The sequence below is a fragment of the Pimephales promelas genome, chromosome 22 (assembly GCF_988280905.1).
Source record: "Pimephales promelas chromosome 22, fPimPro1.hap1.1, whole genome shotgun sequence".
NCBI classification, from domain to species: Eukaryota; Metazoa; Chordata; class Actinopteri; order Cypriniformes; family Leuciscidae; genus Pimephales; species Pimephales promelas.
This window is the reverse complement of record NC_142790.1, coordinates 8,112,059-8,129,488: the sequence shown is the minus strand read 5'-3', so window position 1 is coordinate 8,129,488 and position 17,430 is coordinate 8,112,059. Positions and strand designations below refer to the sequence as shown.

Here is a 17,430-nt window from a genome sequence, read left to right as displayed (position 1 = left end):
CCAGGTGACTGTTGGTAGTGCAGACTGTATTTAGAGTTTTGCACAGCTCCAGTTGTGCTCATTGTCATTTAGCAATCGAAAAACAAAAAAAAAACAACCCCGTTATATAACAAATATAAAAACAAATAATAAACGTTAAAAAATATTGGTTTCTGTCTATCCATCAGAAGTAAATTGCTGTAATTATCAAAAAAGTTTTTTTAATAGTTTTCTAAGTAACATAAGTATGTTTCTATATGGAAGCTGTCTGGAATTTACAACACAGCTCAAGTTCCCTATCGAGGGAACTCAACACTCAACGGACTCTTTGGGGACGCTCCCTAAGCGTGCGCCTCTGAAGTATGAATGAAACTAATCCAATCCTGATTGGTGTTGCGTCGTGACGTAACATGTGACGGCATACCCGGAAGTATAAAAGTGACGCTGTCACAACACACACCAGCTTTCGCTCTTCAGCAAGCGCTACATGTAAAACTGTCTTATTTGGTGTTGTTTGTCTCTTATCTAAGAAAAAAAGATTATGGCCAGTGAGCAATTCAAGAGGTGTGTGCATCCCTGCCCTCGTTACATCACGGGTGGGGATGCAAACTCTCTTTGTGTGAGTTGTTTGGGAATGCAGTACGCACAGGCAGCTCTCGAGGGGGCTGCTTGTGAACACTGTGAGGCTATGCCTATGAGAGTGCTGCGCTACCGGCTGGCGTGCTTTGACGAGCACGGTCAGGCTCGCGTTCCCCAGGGTTCCGGTCTGGCGATTGAGATCCTGGGGTTCGCAGCGGGATCTGGCAGAGGAGAGTGAGGAGAGTGAGAGGAGAGATCCTGCCCGCGATCAGGTCCCGATGCTTGAGCTGTCTGCTTCTGAGGAAGTGGACGTGCTCAGCATTGATACGGACGACCGTGATCTCAGCGCGTCATCATGCGGCCCAAACTATGAGGAGCTGGTGGAGGTTGTGACTCGCGCTGTGGCCAGACTAAACATCAGCTGACCACAGCAGGAAACGTAAGTCACAAGTAAACTTGACGAGCTTTACCTGCAGCGCAGGTCAGAGCCTCACCGCGGGGGTTTGCCGTTTTTCCCCGATCTCCATAAAGAGATCACAAGATTGTGGGAAAGACCGCACTCGTCCCGTGTTTCGAGTCCCAGCATAATAGATTACAGCAATGTTTTGGGGGCTCGAGACATGGGATATGGGAAGATGCCGAAGGTGGAGGAGGCTTTAGCGAGCTCTTCCCTAAAAACCCCGGTGTTGCCTAGTAAGCCCTGCAGGGAAACATCTGCATTAGTGGGCAGGGCTTACATGGCGGCAGGTCGAGCTGGTTCATGTCTGCACTCGATGGCGATTTTGCAGGCATACCAGGCCGACTTCCTGAAAGATTTGGATGAGGGGGAGGGGCCTACTCCTGAGGACATCTCGGAGTTGAGAAAAGCCACAGATCTGTCTCTCCGGGCCACTAGGGAAACAGCCCTCGCTATTGGCCGCTCTATGGCAACCATGGTGGCCACGGAGAGGCATCTGTGGCTGAACCTATCAGGAATTAAGGAAAAAGATAGGTCCTTCCTGCTGGATGCTCCGCTTTCGCCTTCTGGCCTGTTTGGCGACGGCATTAATTCGGTCGTCGACAGGTTTCAGGAGTCGAAAAAACAATCTGCGGCGTTCCAGCAGTACCTCACCCGAAAAGCGAAGGCCAAATCAAGTAGGGTGGGGCAAAGCAATCAGCCCCAGCCATCAGCCAGCTCCTCCCACAGGGCAGAGCAAAAGGAGAGCGTTTCCTCCAGAGCCCCCCCTCCGGGGACTTGGCAACAGAGGAAACGCTCTCAAAAACCGAAGTCCTCCGGCCAGAGGGGCGACCTGAGGGACGTCATTCAGTGAGCTAGGAGGGCTTCGGAAAAGAAGTCCTAGCCACGGCAGGACTTCAGAGGGCTGCCCCCTCCGCAGTGAGGCAACCGAGGTTGTTCTCACAGCGGGGCCCTCTAGGAAAAGATGCATGTCCGCCGTTAGCGTTTCGGGCCGCATTAATTTCCAGCGAGAATACGATTTTAAAACATTGGTTATGGTCGCAGGGACCGGATCGTCTACAGCCTGCCAGTATTCAGCTTCAGGTAGTCGAAAAAGATACTCTGAAGACACCAGAGGCCAGCCTCGAGAGGCTGGTACCCTTAGTTGATTTTGTAGAGGGATGGTATCATCTTCCCAACATATTTGCATGGGTCCTGCAGATAATACGAGCTGGGTACAGACTGCAGTTCGCGCACCGCCCCCCCCCCCCAAGTTTTCTGGGGTGGTGCACACTACGGTGGTCCCAGAGCAGGCTCAGGTGCTGGAACAAGAAGTACAGACTCTGCTGTTGAAAGGAGCCATAGAACGTGTTTTTCCGGTAGACAGGGAGTCCGGGTTTTACAGCCGGTACTTTATAGTTACAAAAAAGGATGGGGGTTTAAGGCCAATTTTGGATCTCAGGGTGTTGAACCGATCTCTGAAGAGGTTCAAGTTCAAAATATTGACCATTCCAACAATCGTGAGTCAAATCAGGTCCGTGGACTGGTTTGTCACGATAGATCTGAAAGACGCCTATTTTCACATCTCCATCCTTCCATGTCACAGGAGATATCTGAGGATCGCTTTCGGGGGCGGAGCGTACCAATATCGGGTTCTTTCGTTCGGCCTAGCACTCTCTCCCCGCACATTCACCAAGTGTATGGACGTGGCCCTTGCTCCACTGAGACTTTAAGGGATTCGGATATTGAATTATCTTGACGACTGGCTTATCCTGGCTCAGTGTCGGGAGATGGCAGTTCGGCATCGAGATGTCGTTCTTGGCCATATTCAAAAATTGGGATTAAGACTCAATTTAAAGAAGAGTGTGCTAGACCCATCCCAGACTACGACTTTTTTGGGAGTCGTGTGGGACTCGACTACAATGCAGGCACGAATGTCTCCTGCACATATCGAGTCAATTCTGGCGATGGTATTCAGGGTGAAGCTGGGCCAAGCCATCACTGTGAAACACTTTCAAAGGATGCTGAGCCTCATGGCAGCGGCATCCAACATTATTCCTCTGGGCCTCCTTCACATGAGGCCCCTCCAGTGGTGGTTGAAAACCAAGGGGTTCTCCCCCAAAGGGAATCCGTTTCGTATGATCAGAGTAACGCGCAGGTGCCTTCATTCTCTGCAAATATGGAAGAAACCTTGGTTCCTATGCCAAGGGCCAGTGTTGGGGGTGTCATGTCGCCGGGAAACCGTTTCGACAGACGTCTCCCTTACTGGCTGGGGCGCGGCCATGGACGGCCGCTTTGCCAGGGGTCTGTGGCAGGACCATCATCGCACTTGGCATATAAATTGCCTGGAGATGATGGCTGTGTTCAGGGCTTTAAGGGACCTTCCTCCCAGACATCAAGGGTCGCCACGTCTTACAGTTTTTTTTCAATCGCTAACAAGCGCTTACCCATACTTCAGATACTTTTTCTAAACTCTTAACACAGACTCACACCTACAAAACACAATTGGCCAAATGGATCATTTTCTTCTCAAAAACACATTTTGTTAAATATACACTAACTCTTCATTTCAAAATAGAATACATATTTCTCTGCACACACTAACTTTACCAAAACACTGGACAACTTACTCAAAATGAAATTATTCTGTCAAAGAATAACACTTGTTTTCACTTCACAAGGTACATGCAGTCAATCAAAGTACACCAGGGGCTCGTTCTTCGTACCTCGCTAACTCGGTTAGCTGGATTTGATTGTTGGCGATTTGCCATGATCTTGGATCGTTTGGTTCTTCGACGCTCATCCTGGACTTGTTCCTGGACTTGAGTTCTTTAGCGCAGCTCGTTAGTGTAGTCTAATTTCTGAGATTATTTTTTTTTTCTCGTGAAACGATCGTCGTGAGGGTGTTGTTTATACTTTATTTTGTTGTAAATGCACATTAATGTTCGATTCGATGCCGGGCTTCAACAACAATGTATTCAACAAAAATGTTTGCATCGCCCTAAAATTCTTTGCGAGTGGCTTCCTTTACACTATTGGAGATGCGGAGAAGCTTTCTGTCATGCCATTCGCAAAGTTTACCTAGCGCGCTTAGTTTTTTTTGCCAACTTAGGGTATATTATAATTTTTAATGAAGATAATGCAATCACCGTGCCGATTATGACTTACAGTCCCTCAGGCTTAACTTACGTGATTGGTGCCATACACTGTAGACTGCACACACGTTCCCCTCAATGAAGGGATTTTGTGAGGAGAAAGGGGGCTCACAATGTAAATGTGTAAAAATTACTATTGTAATGTAAAAGTTATAATGTAAAAGTTACTATTAAATTTTTTTTTTAATTCCAGATTATAATATTATATCAATATTTTTAAAAGGCAGTTGACTGAGTAAACTTAGATGGTGTGTGACCATGTTCCATATCACAAATCAGTGTGAAAGCAAAATGGCCAGGATCTCTGCATGACTCAAGAACTTTCAGAGATTCACATTTATGCACATTATTTGAACGTGGTTAGGAAAATTATAATTATCAAACTCACGGTATTACATACACTTATGCTGAGAACTGCATTTTTCCATTATACAGGCGATAACAACAGGATCCTGCATGGAGGAGACAGGTGTTTTATGACCCCATTCCCTGACCCAAACCCCAGACCAGTTACAATGCAGCTCTAGGACAAGGGCACACAATGAAATGACCTTTGGCCAACTAAAGGGAAGATTTCAGGGTCTGAAAAGCCTGAGGGTTGCACCTGACTGGGCCTGTGACATGTGCCATATTACACAACATTGCCAACATCAGAAACATAAAAAATAAATGAAAAAAATATTAAGCCTAAAATAAAAGACAAGACAAATTTGCAAAATGCTTAGAGTTTTATTTCAATAGTTCTTTATAAAGAAAAGCCAGTTATTCAGTCATATTTTTAAAAGAGATATTAAGGTCAGCAATAGTACTCTGTGTGAAATAGGCCTAGTGTATTTTACTCTGAAGTATATTTTGAAGCAACTCTATTTCTAGTGCAACTTAGTCAAGTTCTATTTCTCCCCCTGATTTTTGTTTTTTCAAAATACTCTATTTTCTGTTGAAGACACATATAGGGAACATATTTCACCCTGTGTCGTTTGTGTCACACATGCCTCATGCAACAAATAAAAAGGAAAGGTTGTCTCTACACTGCCCACCCCTGTATCACTGCTGTGTGCAGACTCTTCTGTAGGCCTTTCTGTACATGTGACTCCTGTCAGAAATAATAGGCATATATAGGCACAAGTATAAATCAATTAAAGCCATCAATTAAATTAAAGTACTTCCTCCAAAGGACAGTCATCTGAGAAGTTTTCTTCACTCCCAAGTGCAATGTGATTGATAACTCATGGCAAAATATTTTTACATTAACATAAGTTTATCAGTTTTTACTTTCACAAGACAAAGCAATTTATCATTACTCAAGATTTAACAGTTGAAATGACTAGCCAATTCGGATTATAGGTCTAATTCGGATTATAATTCGGATTTAATGCAGCAACAAATTATTTCACAGTGTACAAAGATAATTTAAATCTCATTTCCCAGTAATGAAGGTGCTGCTACTGGTCCCTGATGTGGGTCTGGAAGAGCTGAAATTCACATTCAACCCAAGGGTCAGCTCTTCTGCCAGGGTCAGGAGCATCATTATTATTTTTTTCTCAGCCTTTTTCCTTTGCTTTTATAAACAGACAATTATTTATTTAACAGTGCCTTTTTAAAAGAGACTAGTAGGCCTATAAGGCCTAGTAAAATTACCATTAGGCCTAAGTAGAATATTTTTTTAGTTCACTTTCACCATGTCCATTATTATAGTGTGGTGACTCGACATTACAATGAACAAAGTAATTATGAAATTATGAAAATAAAAATAAAATAATAATAATAATAAGTTATTAAAACATCTAACATGGCCACCACAAACGCATTTAATTTGTCTTCTACTTTTGCCAGCACTCTCTCCTGGCTTTTGCACACTTTGAGGTGTTCCTGGCGTTTTAATTAAAGACTGAAATTCGGCATAACCTTGCATTAAAAGCGTTTGCTCTGCTTGGGAGGAAAAACTGGGTGTGTTCTTTGGCCAAGCTGAACAGCCAATTGCACCGTTGCTGATCACTGGTTCTGCTATCGATACATGTCCCCTTTTAAACCAACGCGAGAACGCGCAGTTATCTCAGATAACTCAATCCAGCAATACTAATCATAAACAACAGGTGTGTTCGAAGAACCCAATTAGCCGGATCATGATTAGCACGATGATATTATCTTGGATGTCTCATTTGATCTCGGATGTTTTAAGCAACGTACGAAGAACGAGCCCCAGGTTTCAAAATACTGGCTATTGTTGACATTACAAAAACTGCATAGACTTTGATGTTTCAGTTTTACAGGTATTTGCACGAAAAATATGTAATCCACCTTTTTTACACTACATTTGTTGGTTGGGAACTGTCCACGTACAGTAATGTTTACATTCAAAAGCATTCCAGTAAAAAACAAATATTTTTTTAAAGTTTTTTTTCCACCTCTCACTGCACCTTTCACTGCATCTCTCACTGCACCTCTCACAGCACCTCTCACTGCATCGCATCTTTCACTGCACCTCTCACTGTATCTCTCACTGCATCTCTCACTGCATCTTTCACTGCACCTCTCACCGCACCTCTCACTGGATCTCTCACTGCACCTCCCACTGTATCTCTCACTGCATCTGTCACTGGGCCTGCTCTTCTCCCTGGGCCCCTTGCTCTTACTCTTCCTCATCCAGACGTTACAGTGTTTGTCTTTTTCTGTTTCCAAAAACATTACTCTTTACTGTAATGGCCTCCTTTTACTGTATAAGAGTCAATGTAATAGAAAAAAAAAATAAACCCTGCCACTGAATCTAATAACATAAACCCAACATAACCCAACATAAATAAGCTGTGGGTCAATTATTAAATTTGTTTTGTTTATTATCAGCTGAGATATATTGTTTTTAAACTGATATCATTGCAGAAGCAGAGGTTTTTATACTGCATCTAAGGTTTGGAATATTGTTTTTGCTATTTTGGGATGGTGTGTGTTAAGATTTGTAAATACTACAAAAACAATCCATAATTTTGTTGGGAGGTATAGCTTGTCTGTTAAGAAAATGTAAGCATTGTGGAAATGTGTTCACTGACTGCATATTGTGTGAAAACAACATGAAATGTGTGAATGGTATGGCCACAAAAGATCGATGTTGTGCTAATTGTGTTTAGAGTTTTGAAAATGTGACAACTGTTTGGACAAATGCTTGTTAGCGACTGAAAAAAACTGTAATACGGACAGACAATACGTCAGTGGTGGCCTATCTGAACCGACAAGGGGGACTCAGATCGCGCCCTCTGTGCAAACTGGCGCATCAAATTATTCTTTGGTCCCAGGAGAAGATACTGTCAATAAGGGCAATGTATATTCCAGGGGTTCAGAATCAGGGAGCAGACATCCTGTCGAGGCAGGGGCTGAGGCCCGGGGAATGGAGACTTCATCCGGAGGTGGTGAAGTCGATATGGGAGAGGTTCGGACCAATGGAAGTGGATCTGTTTGCGTCTCGAGAGACGTCCCACTGTCCACTTTGGTTCTCCCTCTCACATCCAGCCCCACTGGGGTTGGATGCCATGGTACAGGCTTGGCCGAGGCTTCACCTGTGTGCATTTCCCCCGATCGCTCTGATCCCGGGAGTCCTGGAGAGGGTCCGTCAGGAGGGCATCAGTCTACTTCTGGTTGCCCCGAGATGGCCGACACGAGTATGGTTCTCGGACATAATATCACTCCTCATAGCTCCGCCGTGGCAGATTCCTCTGAGGAGGGATCTGTTGTCTCAGGCGGAAGGCACAATCTTCCACCCGCGCCCAGAGCTGTGGAAGCTGTGGGTCTGGCCTCTGAGGGGGTTCAGTACCTGAATGCTGGCTTATCAGCTGGAGTGGTTGAAACCATACTTAGCTTTAGGGCTCCATCTACCAGGAGATTATATGGCCTCAAGTGGAATGTGTTTCTCACTTGGTGTAGAGAACAAAGGTTGGATCCAGTGAACTGCCCGGTGGCTTCAGTTCTGGAATTCCTTCAGGATCGTTTCTCTGTGGGTCTCTCCCCGTCCACTCTTAAGGTGTACGTTGCTGCCGTTTCGGCTTTCCACGCGCCAGTAGATGGTGGACCTCTGGGGAGGCACCAGTTGGTCATTCGGTTTCTCTGTGGTGCTTGGAGGATGAAGCCGGTGACCAGGTCCAGGGTTCCTGCCTGGGACCTGGCAGTAGTTCTGGAAGGGTTATCCCTGGCTCCCTTCGAACCTTTAGAGTCGGCTTCGCCTAAGGACTTAACACTAAAAATGGTCTTTCTTTTAGCGATTACCTCTCTTAAGAGGTTGGGAGATCTCCAGGCCCTGGCGGTAATGCCAGCTTGCTTGGAGTTTGCCCCTGGCAGAGTAAAGGCTTTTTTGCACCCTAGTCCATGTTACGTGCCTAAAGTTCCTTCAAATACGGCTCGCTCTATAGTCCTTCAGGCATTCCATCCTCCACCTCTTGTGTCGGCGGAAGGAGAGAGGCTTCACTTGCTCTGCCCCGTCAGAGCTTTGAGTATATACCTGGAAAGGTCCGCTTCTTGGAGAAGATCGGACCAGTTGTTAGTATGCTTTGGGTCACCTAAGAGGGGGCTCCCGGTGACCAAACAGACTTTAAGTAACTGGATTGTCCAGGCTATTACTGAGGCTTACAAGGTGCGTGGGTTGCCTTCACCTTTGGCTTTAAGGGCTCACTCAACTAGAGGCATGGCTTCCTCTAGGGCCCTTCTTTCGGGAGTACCTCTACAGGAGATCTGTGAGGCAGCTGGCTGGGCTACCCCACATACTTTCATTCTTTATAGTCTCAACCTTCCCAGTACGCCCGGTGCACACGTACTCGGCCCTTGCTGAGTGCCTAATCAGTTTCACTCTGGGGCTGGTCTGTTCGGTGCATGGCTTAGTGGGCACTCGTTCCCCAAAGAGTCGATTTTATCGATGCAGTGTTGAGTTCCCTCGATAGGGAACGTCTCGGGTTATGATTATAACCCTTGTTCCCTGAGAAGGGAACGTCTCGGGTTATGACTATAACCCTTGTTCCCTGAGAAGGGAACGAGACACTGCGTCGATAAAATCGACTCTTTGGGGACGCTCCCTAAGCGTGCGCCTCTGAAGTATGAATGAAACTAATCCAATCCTGATTGGTGTTGCGTCGTGACGTAACATGTGACGGCATACCCGGAAGTATAAAAGTGACGCTGTCACAACACACACTAGCCTCGCGATGAAGCAAGACGCTCAAGGGTCTGAAAAGGGGGCGTGGCAACACGACGCAGTGTCTCGTTCCCTTCTCAGGGAACAAGGGTTATAGTCATAACCCGAGACGTTCCCTATCGAGGGAACTCAACACTGCGTCGATAAAATCGACTCTTTGGGGAACGAGTACCCACTAGGCCACGCACCGAACAGACCCGCCCCAGAGTGAAACTGATTAGGCACTCAGCAAGGGCCGAGTACGTGTGCACCGGGCGTACTGGGAAGGCTGAGACTGTAAAACCTGATGAAAGTATGCGGGGTAGCCCAGCCGGCTGCCTCACAAATCTCCTGCAGAGGTACTCCCGACAGAAGGGCCCTAGAGGAAGCCATGCCTCTAGTCGAGTGAGCCCTTAAGGCCAAAGGTGAAGGAACCCCACGCACCTTGTAAGCCTCAGTAATAGACTGGACAATCCAGTTACTTATAGTTTGTTTGGTCGCCGGGAGCCCCCTCTTAGGTGACCCAAAGCATACTAACAACTGGTCAGATCTTCTCCAAGAAGCAGACTTTTCCAAGTATACACTCAAAGCTCTGACGGGGCAGAGCAAGTGAAGCCTCTCTTCTCCCGCCGACACATGAGGTGGAGGATGGAATGCCTGAAGGACTACAGAGCGAGCCGTACTCGAAGGAACTTTAGGCACGTAGCCCGGACTCGGGTGCAAAAAGGCCTTTACTTTGCCAGGGGCAAACTCCAAGCAAGCTGGCGTTACCGCCAGGGCCTGGAGATCTCCCACCCTCTTAAGAGAGGTAATCGCTAAGAGAAAGACCATTTTCAGCGTTAAGTCCTTAGGCGAAGCCGACTCTAAAGGTTCGAAGGGAGCGAGGGACAACCCTTCCAGAACTATTGCCAGATCCCAGGCAGGCACCCTGGACCTGATCGCCGGCCTCATCCTCCAAGCACCACGGAGAAACCTAATGACCAATTGGTGCCTCCCCAGAGGTCCACCATCTACTGGCGCGTGGAAAGCCGAAACGGCAGCCACGTACACCTTAAGAGTGGACGGGGAGAGACCCGCAGAGAAACGATCCTGAAGGAATTCCAGAACTGAAGCCACTGGGCAGTTTACTGGATCCAACCTTCGTTCTCCACACCAAGTGTGAAACACCTTCCACTTGAGGCCATATAATCTCCTGGTAGATGGGGCCCTAGAGCTAAGTATGGTTTCAACCACCTCAGCTGATAAGCCAGCATTTAGGTACTGAACCCCCTCAGAGGCCAGACCCACAGCTTCCACAACTCTGGGCGAGGGTGGAAGATTGTGCCCTCCGCCTGAGACAATAGATCCCTCCTCAGAGGAATCGGCCATGGCGGAGCTATGAGGAGTGATATTATATCCGAGAACCATACTCGTGTCGGCCATCTCGGGGCAACCAGAAGTAGACTGATGCCCTCTTGACGGACCCTCTCCAGGACCCCAGGGAGCAGAGCGATCGGGGGGAAAGCATACAGGCGAAGCCTCGGCCAAGCCTGTACCATGGCATCCAACCCCAGCGGGGCTGGATGTGAGAGGGAGAACCAAAGTGGACAGTGGGACGTCTCTCGAGACGCAAACAGATCCACTTCCATCGGTCCGAACCTCTCCCCTATCGACTTCACCACATCCGGATGAAGTCTCCATTCCCCGGGCCTCAGCCCCTGCCTCGACAGGATGTCTGCTCCCCGATTCTGAACCCCTGGGATATACATTGCCCTTATTGACAATATCTTTCCCTGGGACCAAAGGATAATCTGATGCGCCAGTTTGCACAGAGGGCGCGATCTGAGTCCCCCCTGTCGGTTCAGATAGGCCACCACTGACGTATTGTCCGTACGTATAAGGACGTGGCGACCCTCGATGTCTGGGAGGAAGCTCCTCAAAGCCTTGAATACCGCCATCATCTCCAGGCAATTTATATGCCAAGTGCGATGATGGTCCTGCCACAGACCCCTGGTAAAGCGGCCGTCCATGACCGCGCCCCAGCCCGTAAGGGAGGCGTCTGTCGAAACGGTTTCCCGGCGACATGACACCCCCAACACTGGCCCTTGGGATAGGAACCAAGGCTTCTTCCATATTTGCAGAGACTGAAGGCACTTGCGCGTTACTCTGGGTGAGAACCCCTTGGTCTTCAACCACCACTGGAGGGGCCTCATGTGAAGGAGGCCCAGAGGAATAATGTTGGATGCCGCTGCCATGAGGCCCAGCATCCTTTGAAAGTGTTTCACAGTGACGGCCTGACCTAGCCTCACCCTGGACACCATCGCCAGAATTGACTCGATACGTGCGGGAGACATACGTGCCTGCATTGTAATCGAGTTCCACACGACTCCCAAAAAGGTCGTGCCCTGGGACGGTTCTAGCACACTCTTCTTCAAATTGAGTCTTAACCCCAATTTTTGAATATGGCCAAGAACGACATCTCGATGCCGAACTGCCATCTCCCGAGACTGGGCCAAAATAAGCCAGTCGTCGAGATAATTCAATACGCGAATCCCCTGAAGTCTCAGTGGAGCAAGGGCCACGTCCATACACTTGGTAAATGTGCGGGGAGAGAGTGCTAGGCCGAACGGAAGAACCCGATATTGGTATGCTTCGCCCCCGAAAGCGAACCTCAGGTACCTCCTGTGACAAGGAAGGATGGAGATGTGAAAATAGGCGTCTTTCAGATCTATCGTGACAAACCAGTCCTCGGATCTGATTTGACTCACGATTGTTGGAATGGTCAACATTCTGAATTTGAACTTTCTCAGAGACCGGTTCAACACCCTGAGATCCAAAATTGGCCTTAACCCCCCATCCTTCTTTGGAACTATAAAGTACCGGCTGTAAAACCCGGACTCCCTGTCTACCGGAAGAACACGTTCTATGGCTCCTTTCGACAGCAGAGTCTGTACTTCTTGTTCCAGCACCTGAGCCTGCTCTGGGACCACCGCAGTGAGCACCACCCCAGAGAACTTGGGGGGGCGGTGCGCGAACTGCAGTCTGTACCCAACTCGTATTATCTGCAGGACCCATGGAGATATGTTGGGAAGATGATACCATCCCTCTACAAAATCTGCTAAGGGTACCAGCCTCTCGAGGCTGGCCTCTGGTGTCTTTTCGCTGGAAATTGATGCGGCCCGAAGCGCTGTTAACGGCGGACCTGCATCTTTTCCTAGAGGGCCCCGTTGTGAGAACAACCTCGGTTGTCTCACTGCGGAGGGGGCAGCCCTCTGAAGTCCTGCCTTGGCTAGGACCTCTTTTCCGAAGTCCTCTTAGCTTGAATGACGTCCCTCAGGTCGCCCCTCTGGCTGGAGGACTTCGGTTTTTGGGAGCGTTTCCTCTGTTGCCAAGACCCAGGAGGGGGGGCTCTAGAGGAAACGCTCTCCTTCTGCTCTGCCCTGTGGGAGGAGCTGGCTGATGGCTGGGGCTGCTTGCTTTGCCCCCCCCTACTAGATTTGGCCTTCGCTTTCCGGGGGAGGTACTGCTGGAACGCCGCAGATTGTTTTCTCGACTCCTGAAACCTGTCGACAACCGAATTAACGGCGTCGCCGAACAGGCCAGAAGCCGAAAGCGGCGCATCCAGCAGGAAGGACCTATCCTTTTCTTTAATACCGGATAAGTTCAGCCACAGATGCCTCTCCGTGGCCACCATGGCCGCCATAGAGCGGCCAATAGCGCTGGCCGCTTCCCTAGTGGCCCGGAGAGACAAATCTGCGGCCTTCCTCAACTCCGCGACATCTTCAGGAGTAGGCCCCTCCCCCTCATCCAAATCTTTCAGGAGGTCGGCCTGGTATGCCTGCAAAATCGCCATTGAGTGCAGACACGAACCAGCCCGACCCGCCGCCATGTAAGCCCTGCCCACCAATGCAGATGTCTCTCTGCAGGGCTTACTAGGCAACACCGGGGTCTTTAGGGAAGACGCCGATTCGGGAGAGAGATAGCTCGCTAAAGCCTCCTCCACCTTCGGCATCTTCCCATATCCCATATCTCGAGCCCCCATAACATTGCTGTAATCTATTACATTGGGACTCGAAATACGGGACGAATGCGGTCTTTCCCACGTTCTCGAGATCTCTTTATGGAGATCAGGGAAAAACGGCAGACCCCGGCGGTGAGGCTGTGACCTGCGCTGCAGGTAACGCTCGTCCATTTTACTGGTGACTTGCGTTTCCTGCTCATGTTGTGGCCAGCTGATGTTTAGTCTGGCCACAGCGCGTGTCACAACCTCCACCAGCCTCATAACCCAGGCCGCGTGATGGCGTGCTGAGATCACGGTCGTCCGCATCGATGCTGAGCACGTCCCCTTCCTCAGAAGTAGACAGCTCAAGCACCGGGACCTGATCGCGGGTAGGAGAAACCGCAGCGCGGGCTCCCACACCACTCTCAGAGGCTGCGGGATCAGCCGATGGCGAGCGAGAAAATGCCTCAGCATTCTCACTCTCCTCCGCCAGATCCCGCTGCGAACCCCAGGATCTCAGTCGCCGCATCGCCTCGACATATGCGGGACCGGAACCCTGGGGAACGCGAGCCTGACCGTGCTCGTCAAAGCACGCCAGCCGGGAGCGCAGCACTCTAATAGGCAAAGCCTCACACATTTCACAAGCAGCCCCCTCGAGAGCTGCCCGTGCGTGCTGCACTCCCAAACAATACACACAGAGAGAGTGTGCGTCCCCACCCGTGATGTAACGAGGACAGGGATGCACACACCTCTTGAATTGTTCACTGGCCATACTTTCTTTCAATAATAAGACAAACAACACCAAATAAGACAGACAGTTTCAACATAAAGCGCTTGCTGAAGAGCGAAAGCTAGTGTGTGTTGTGACAGCGTCACTTTTATACTTCCGGGTATGCCGTCACATGTTACGTCACGACGCAACACCAATCAGGATTGGATTAGTTTCATTCATACTTCAGAGGCGCACGCTTAGGGAGCGTCCCCAAAGAGTCGATTTTATCGACGCAGTGTTGAGTTCCCTCGATAGGGAACGAGACACTGCGTCGTGTTGCCATGCCCCTTTAGACCCTTGAGCGTCTTGCTTCATCGCGAGGCTAGTGTGTGTTGTGACAGCGTCACTTTTATACTTCCGGGTATGCCGTCACATGTTACGTCATGACGCAACACCAATCAGGATTGGATTAGTTTCATTCATACTTCAGAGGCGCACGCTTAGGGAGCGTCCCCAAAGAGTCAATTTTATCGACGCAGTGTCTCGTTCCCTTCTCAGAGAACAAGGGTTATAGTCATAACCCGAGACGTTTGACCTCTCAACACAACATCTGTTAACAATCCTGGTTTGCAAAAACAAATAAAAAAGTAAAAAAATAAACCTTCCAGTTATCAAGAATTTGGGTTTAATTTTTACACAGAACCTCAATGAAGACCACAAGATCCAGAAAAGTCCTCTGCACAGACCCCTATGGCCAGCTTCAACTGATGTATCTGATCTCTAAGCAGAAGGAGCTGGATTAAATATTTTGAATATCAATCGACAATCTGACTTGTCATGCAGCCTGGAATCATGATCACACGAATTTATTTTATTTTTTCATTTGGACAGAGGAGAACTGGTCCCCTAACTGAGCCTGGTTTCTTCCAAGGGTTTTTTTCTCCATTCCGCCACCTGATGGTGTTTGGGTTCCTTACCACTTTTGCCTCTGCTTGCTTAGTTGAGGACACTTAAAAAGCAGTAATATTATTGACTTGACAGCATTGACACTATTGGATAAGAACTGACCGGAGCTGGATGATGACATCACTGCTTTATAGCTAAAGTAATTAATAGTATGTACTTATAATAGTATGTAATAGTACTTTATAGCTTAATTAACAAATGAGAAACTTTACACAGTTTTTGAACCAAACTGAATCAACTGAATCAACCTCTTTATAACTGTAAAGTTACTTTGAAACTATCTGTATTGTATAAAGTGCTATGTCAGTGCAGGACACTTGTGTGTGTGTGTGTGTGTCTGTGTGTGTGTGCGCGTGCGTGCATGTGTGAGAGACAATAAAGTACAAACAAATTGGGAAAAAAAATAATAATTTGGAGCGAGATTTTTCCCTTCTCAGTTCATTTTCCTCAAATCCCAAGAAAAGAGCAAGTGGATAAGAGTGAAAGAGGAAAATTATGAGGTAATCCATTTGACATGGACTAAAAAAGTAAGGATAGAAGGGAAGGGAACATATGGAGAGAGATTGGGACATACACATTCCTTCGGACAATCAAATATGGCAAGCTTGTGTCCACTCATAGCTATTGTGTCTTTTGTGTGCTCTATGGGGCGGCCGACCAGTCATCTGCACCAATTAAGACCGGGACCTTTTCACTCATAATCCCATTGACCTGGCCTGTGCCATCTCATTCCAAAGGTGTTACCAAATTCCTTGTTCTTCATGCTTTTTCACATAACTCCCCAATAACACTTGCGTAAAATGTTTTTGAGTAGAATGTTATTGCACTTTCAATAAGCTCAGCAGAGTCAATAGTTGACATATTAGTCTACTGGAGCATAGTTTGATACTTTGTTGAAATCTTAATATGTGTGATTATTAGTAACTTACTCTGAGGAGAAAAATCTGACAGGCAGGAAACTAAAGCAAATGTCTCCATTCAGTCTCCATTTACGGTAAAAGGGAAATTTTTTTATTTTATATGGTTTCTGTAAGGAATTTGGGAAAACAAAATTTTTTGTCTATGCATTAATTCATTGATTGTTATTAATTGTGTGTTATTTGTTAATGAGATTTATTGTTGTTAATTTAAATGTTTTTTTCTCTGACCACTGACCTCCAACCTTTGGGACACTTTTTACCCGGCAGGTATCCTGTCTTGATGAGGTACTGAGGAATGCACATTTGTCATGGAAACCCAGTCCCAGACCAGTTCTGCAGCAGAGAAGAAGAAGAGAGTGGAGACCATTGTAGCCACCAAGAGCGCGTCCACCCGTGCCGACATTAGTGAGAAGGCCGTGGCCTCCAGCACAACCTCCAATGGTATAGCTTCAACACTTCAACCTCAAACTTCTGCTTTAACTACTTGTCAGGCTCAAACTTCTATTCTCCATTCATTCTGTTTTTTTATTTTTTATTTAAAGGTGAAGTGTATAATTTGTTGGATGTTAAAATTTTAAAGACTTAACAAGTTTTCCATTGATCGATCCCTCCCAGTGATCATGAATTAGTGCACATATTATGGAGTTAAGTGCAAATATTTAGGGGGGGCTGGGTAGAAATTTAGGTCATGTCAAGTAACCTTTATTTATATAGTGCTTTTTTGCAATACAGATTGTTTTGAACCAGCTTTACATAATAGGTGATAACAGGAATTTAATGCAACAAAGATTGTTTTGGCTGTACAGTATCTCTAAAAGAAAGTCATTTTCCAGCTTAAGTAAGTTTTTGATTGATAAATTTTATTTGTAAAAATCATTGGTACCAACGCTAACGTTTTCAACTGAAAATAGAAATCTTTTAATGTCTTTTAATTCAGGCCATTAATTTAAACGACAACAGCATTTTGGTGGCCTGACCCATAGGAAAGAAAAATCAAAAGTGAGATCTCTTTAACATCTCAAATGTATCTCCTAGAAAGAAATTAGGTTACTTTAAAATCAAATGGAGACTTTTGCTTGAGTCTCCTGCTTCTCAAACTTTTCTCCTGAGACAAAAACTCTAACACTCTCACATTTTTCTTCTTAAAAGTTTCAGAAGAGATCTCAATTACATCACACACTGTCCTCAGTTTTTTCTCCTAAACTAAAGGCTCCAATGGTCTCACACTTGTCTCCTCTAACGTTTCAGAAGAGATCTCAGTAACTTGACACACTGTGCTCATACTTATATTCTGTATCTTTAGAGGAGACAAGATCCAGAGTCTCTAGCTAAGGAAAACATTTCTGAGCACAGTGTGTGATGTTATTGAGATCTCTTCTGAAACTTTAGAGGAGACAAATGAGAGAGTATTAAAGGGGTCATATAATGCTTAATTTGAGCTTATAAGTTAATTTGATGCTTTAGGGTCTAAACTAGGCCAAAAGTTGTCAGCCTTTCAGCTGAAATTGTTTGAAAATCAGCAGTGTGTGAAAGGCATAAGGCTGAAATCTATTCT

At 46.8% G+C, this 17,430-nt stretch overlaps 1 protein-coding gene across 1 annotated transcript in view; it reads left to right on the top strand.

Annotated features, from left to right (window-relative positions):
• gli3 (GLI family zinc finger 3) overlaps positions 1-17,430 on the top strand; it is a 310,179-nt gene that overhangs the window by 85,834 nt on the left and 206,915 nt on the right. The window contains exon 2 of the mRNA XM_039666425.2: positions 16,143-16,316. Coding sequence (XP_039522359.2) covers positions 16,184-16,316 — 133 coding nt within the window. The 5' untranslated portion in view covers positions 16,143-16,183. The remainder of the gene's footprint in view (positions 1-16,142; positions 16,317-17,430) is intronic.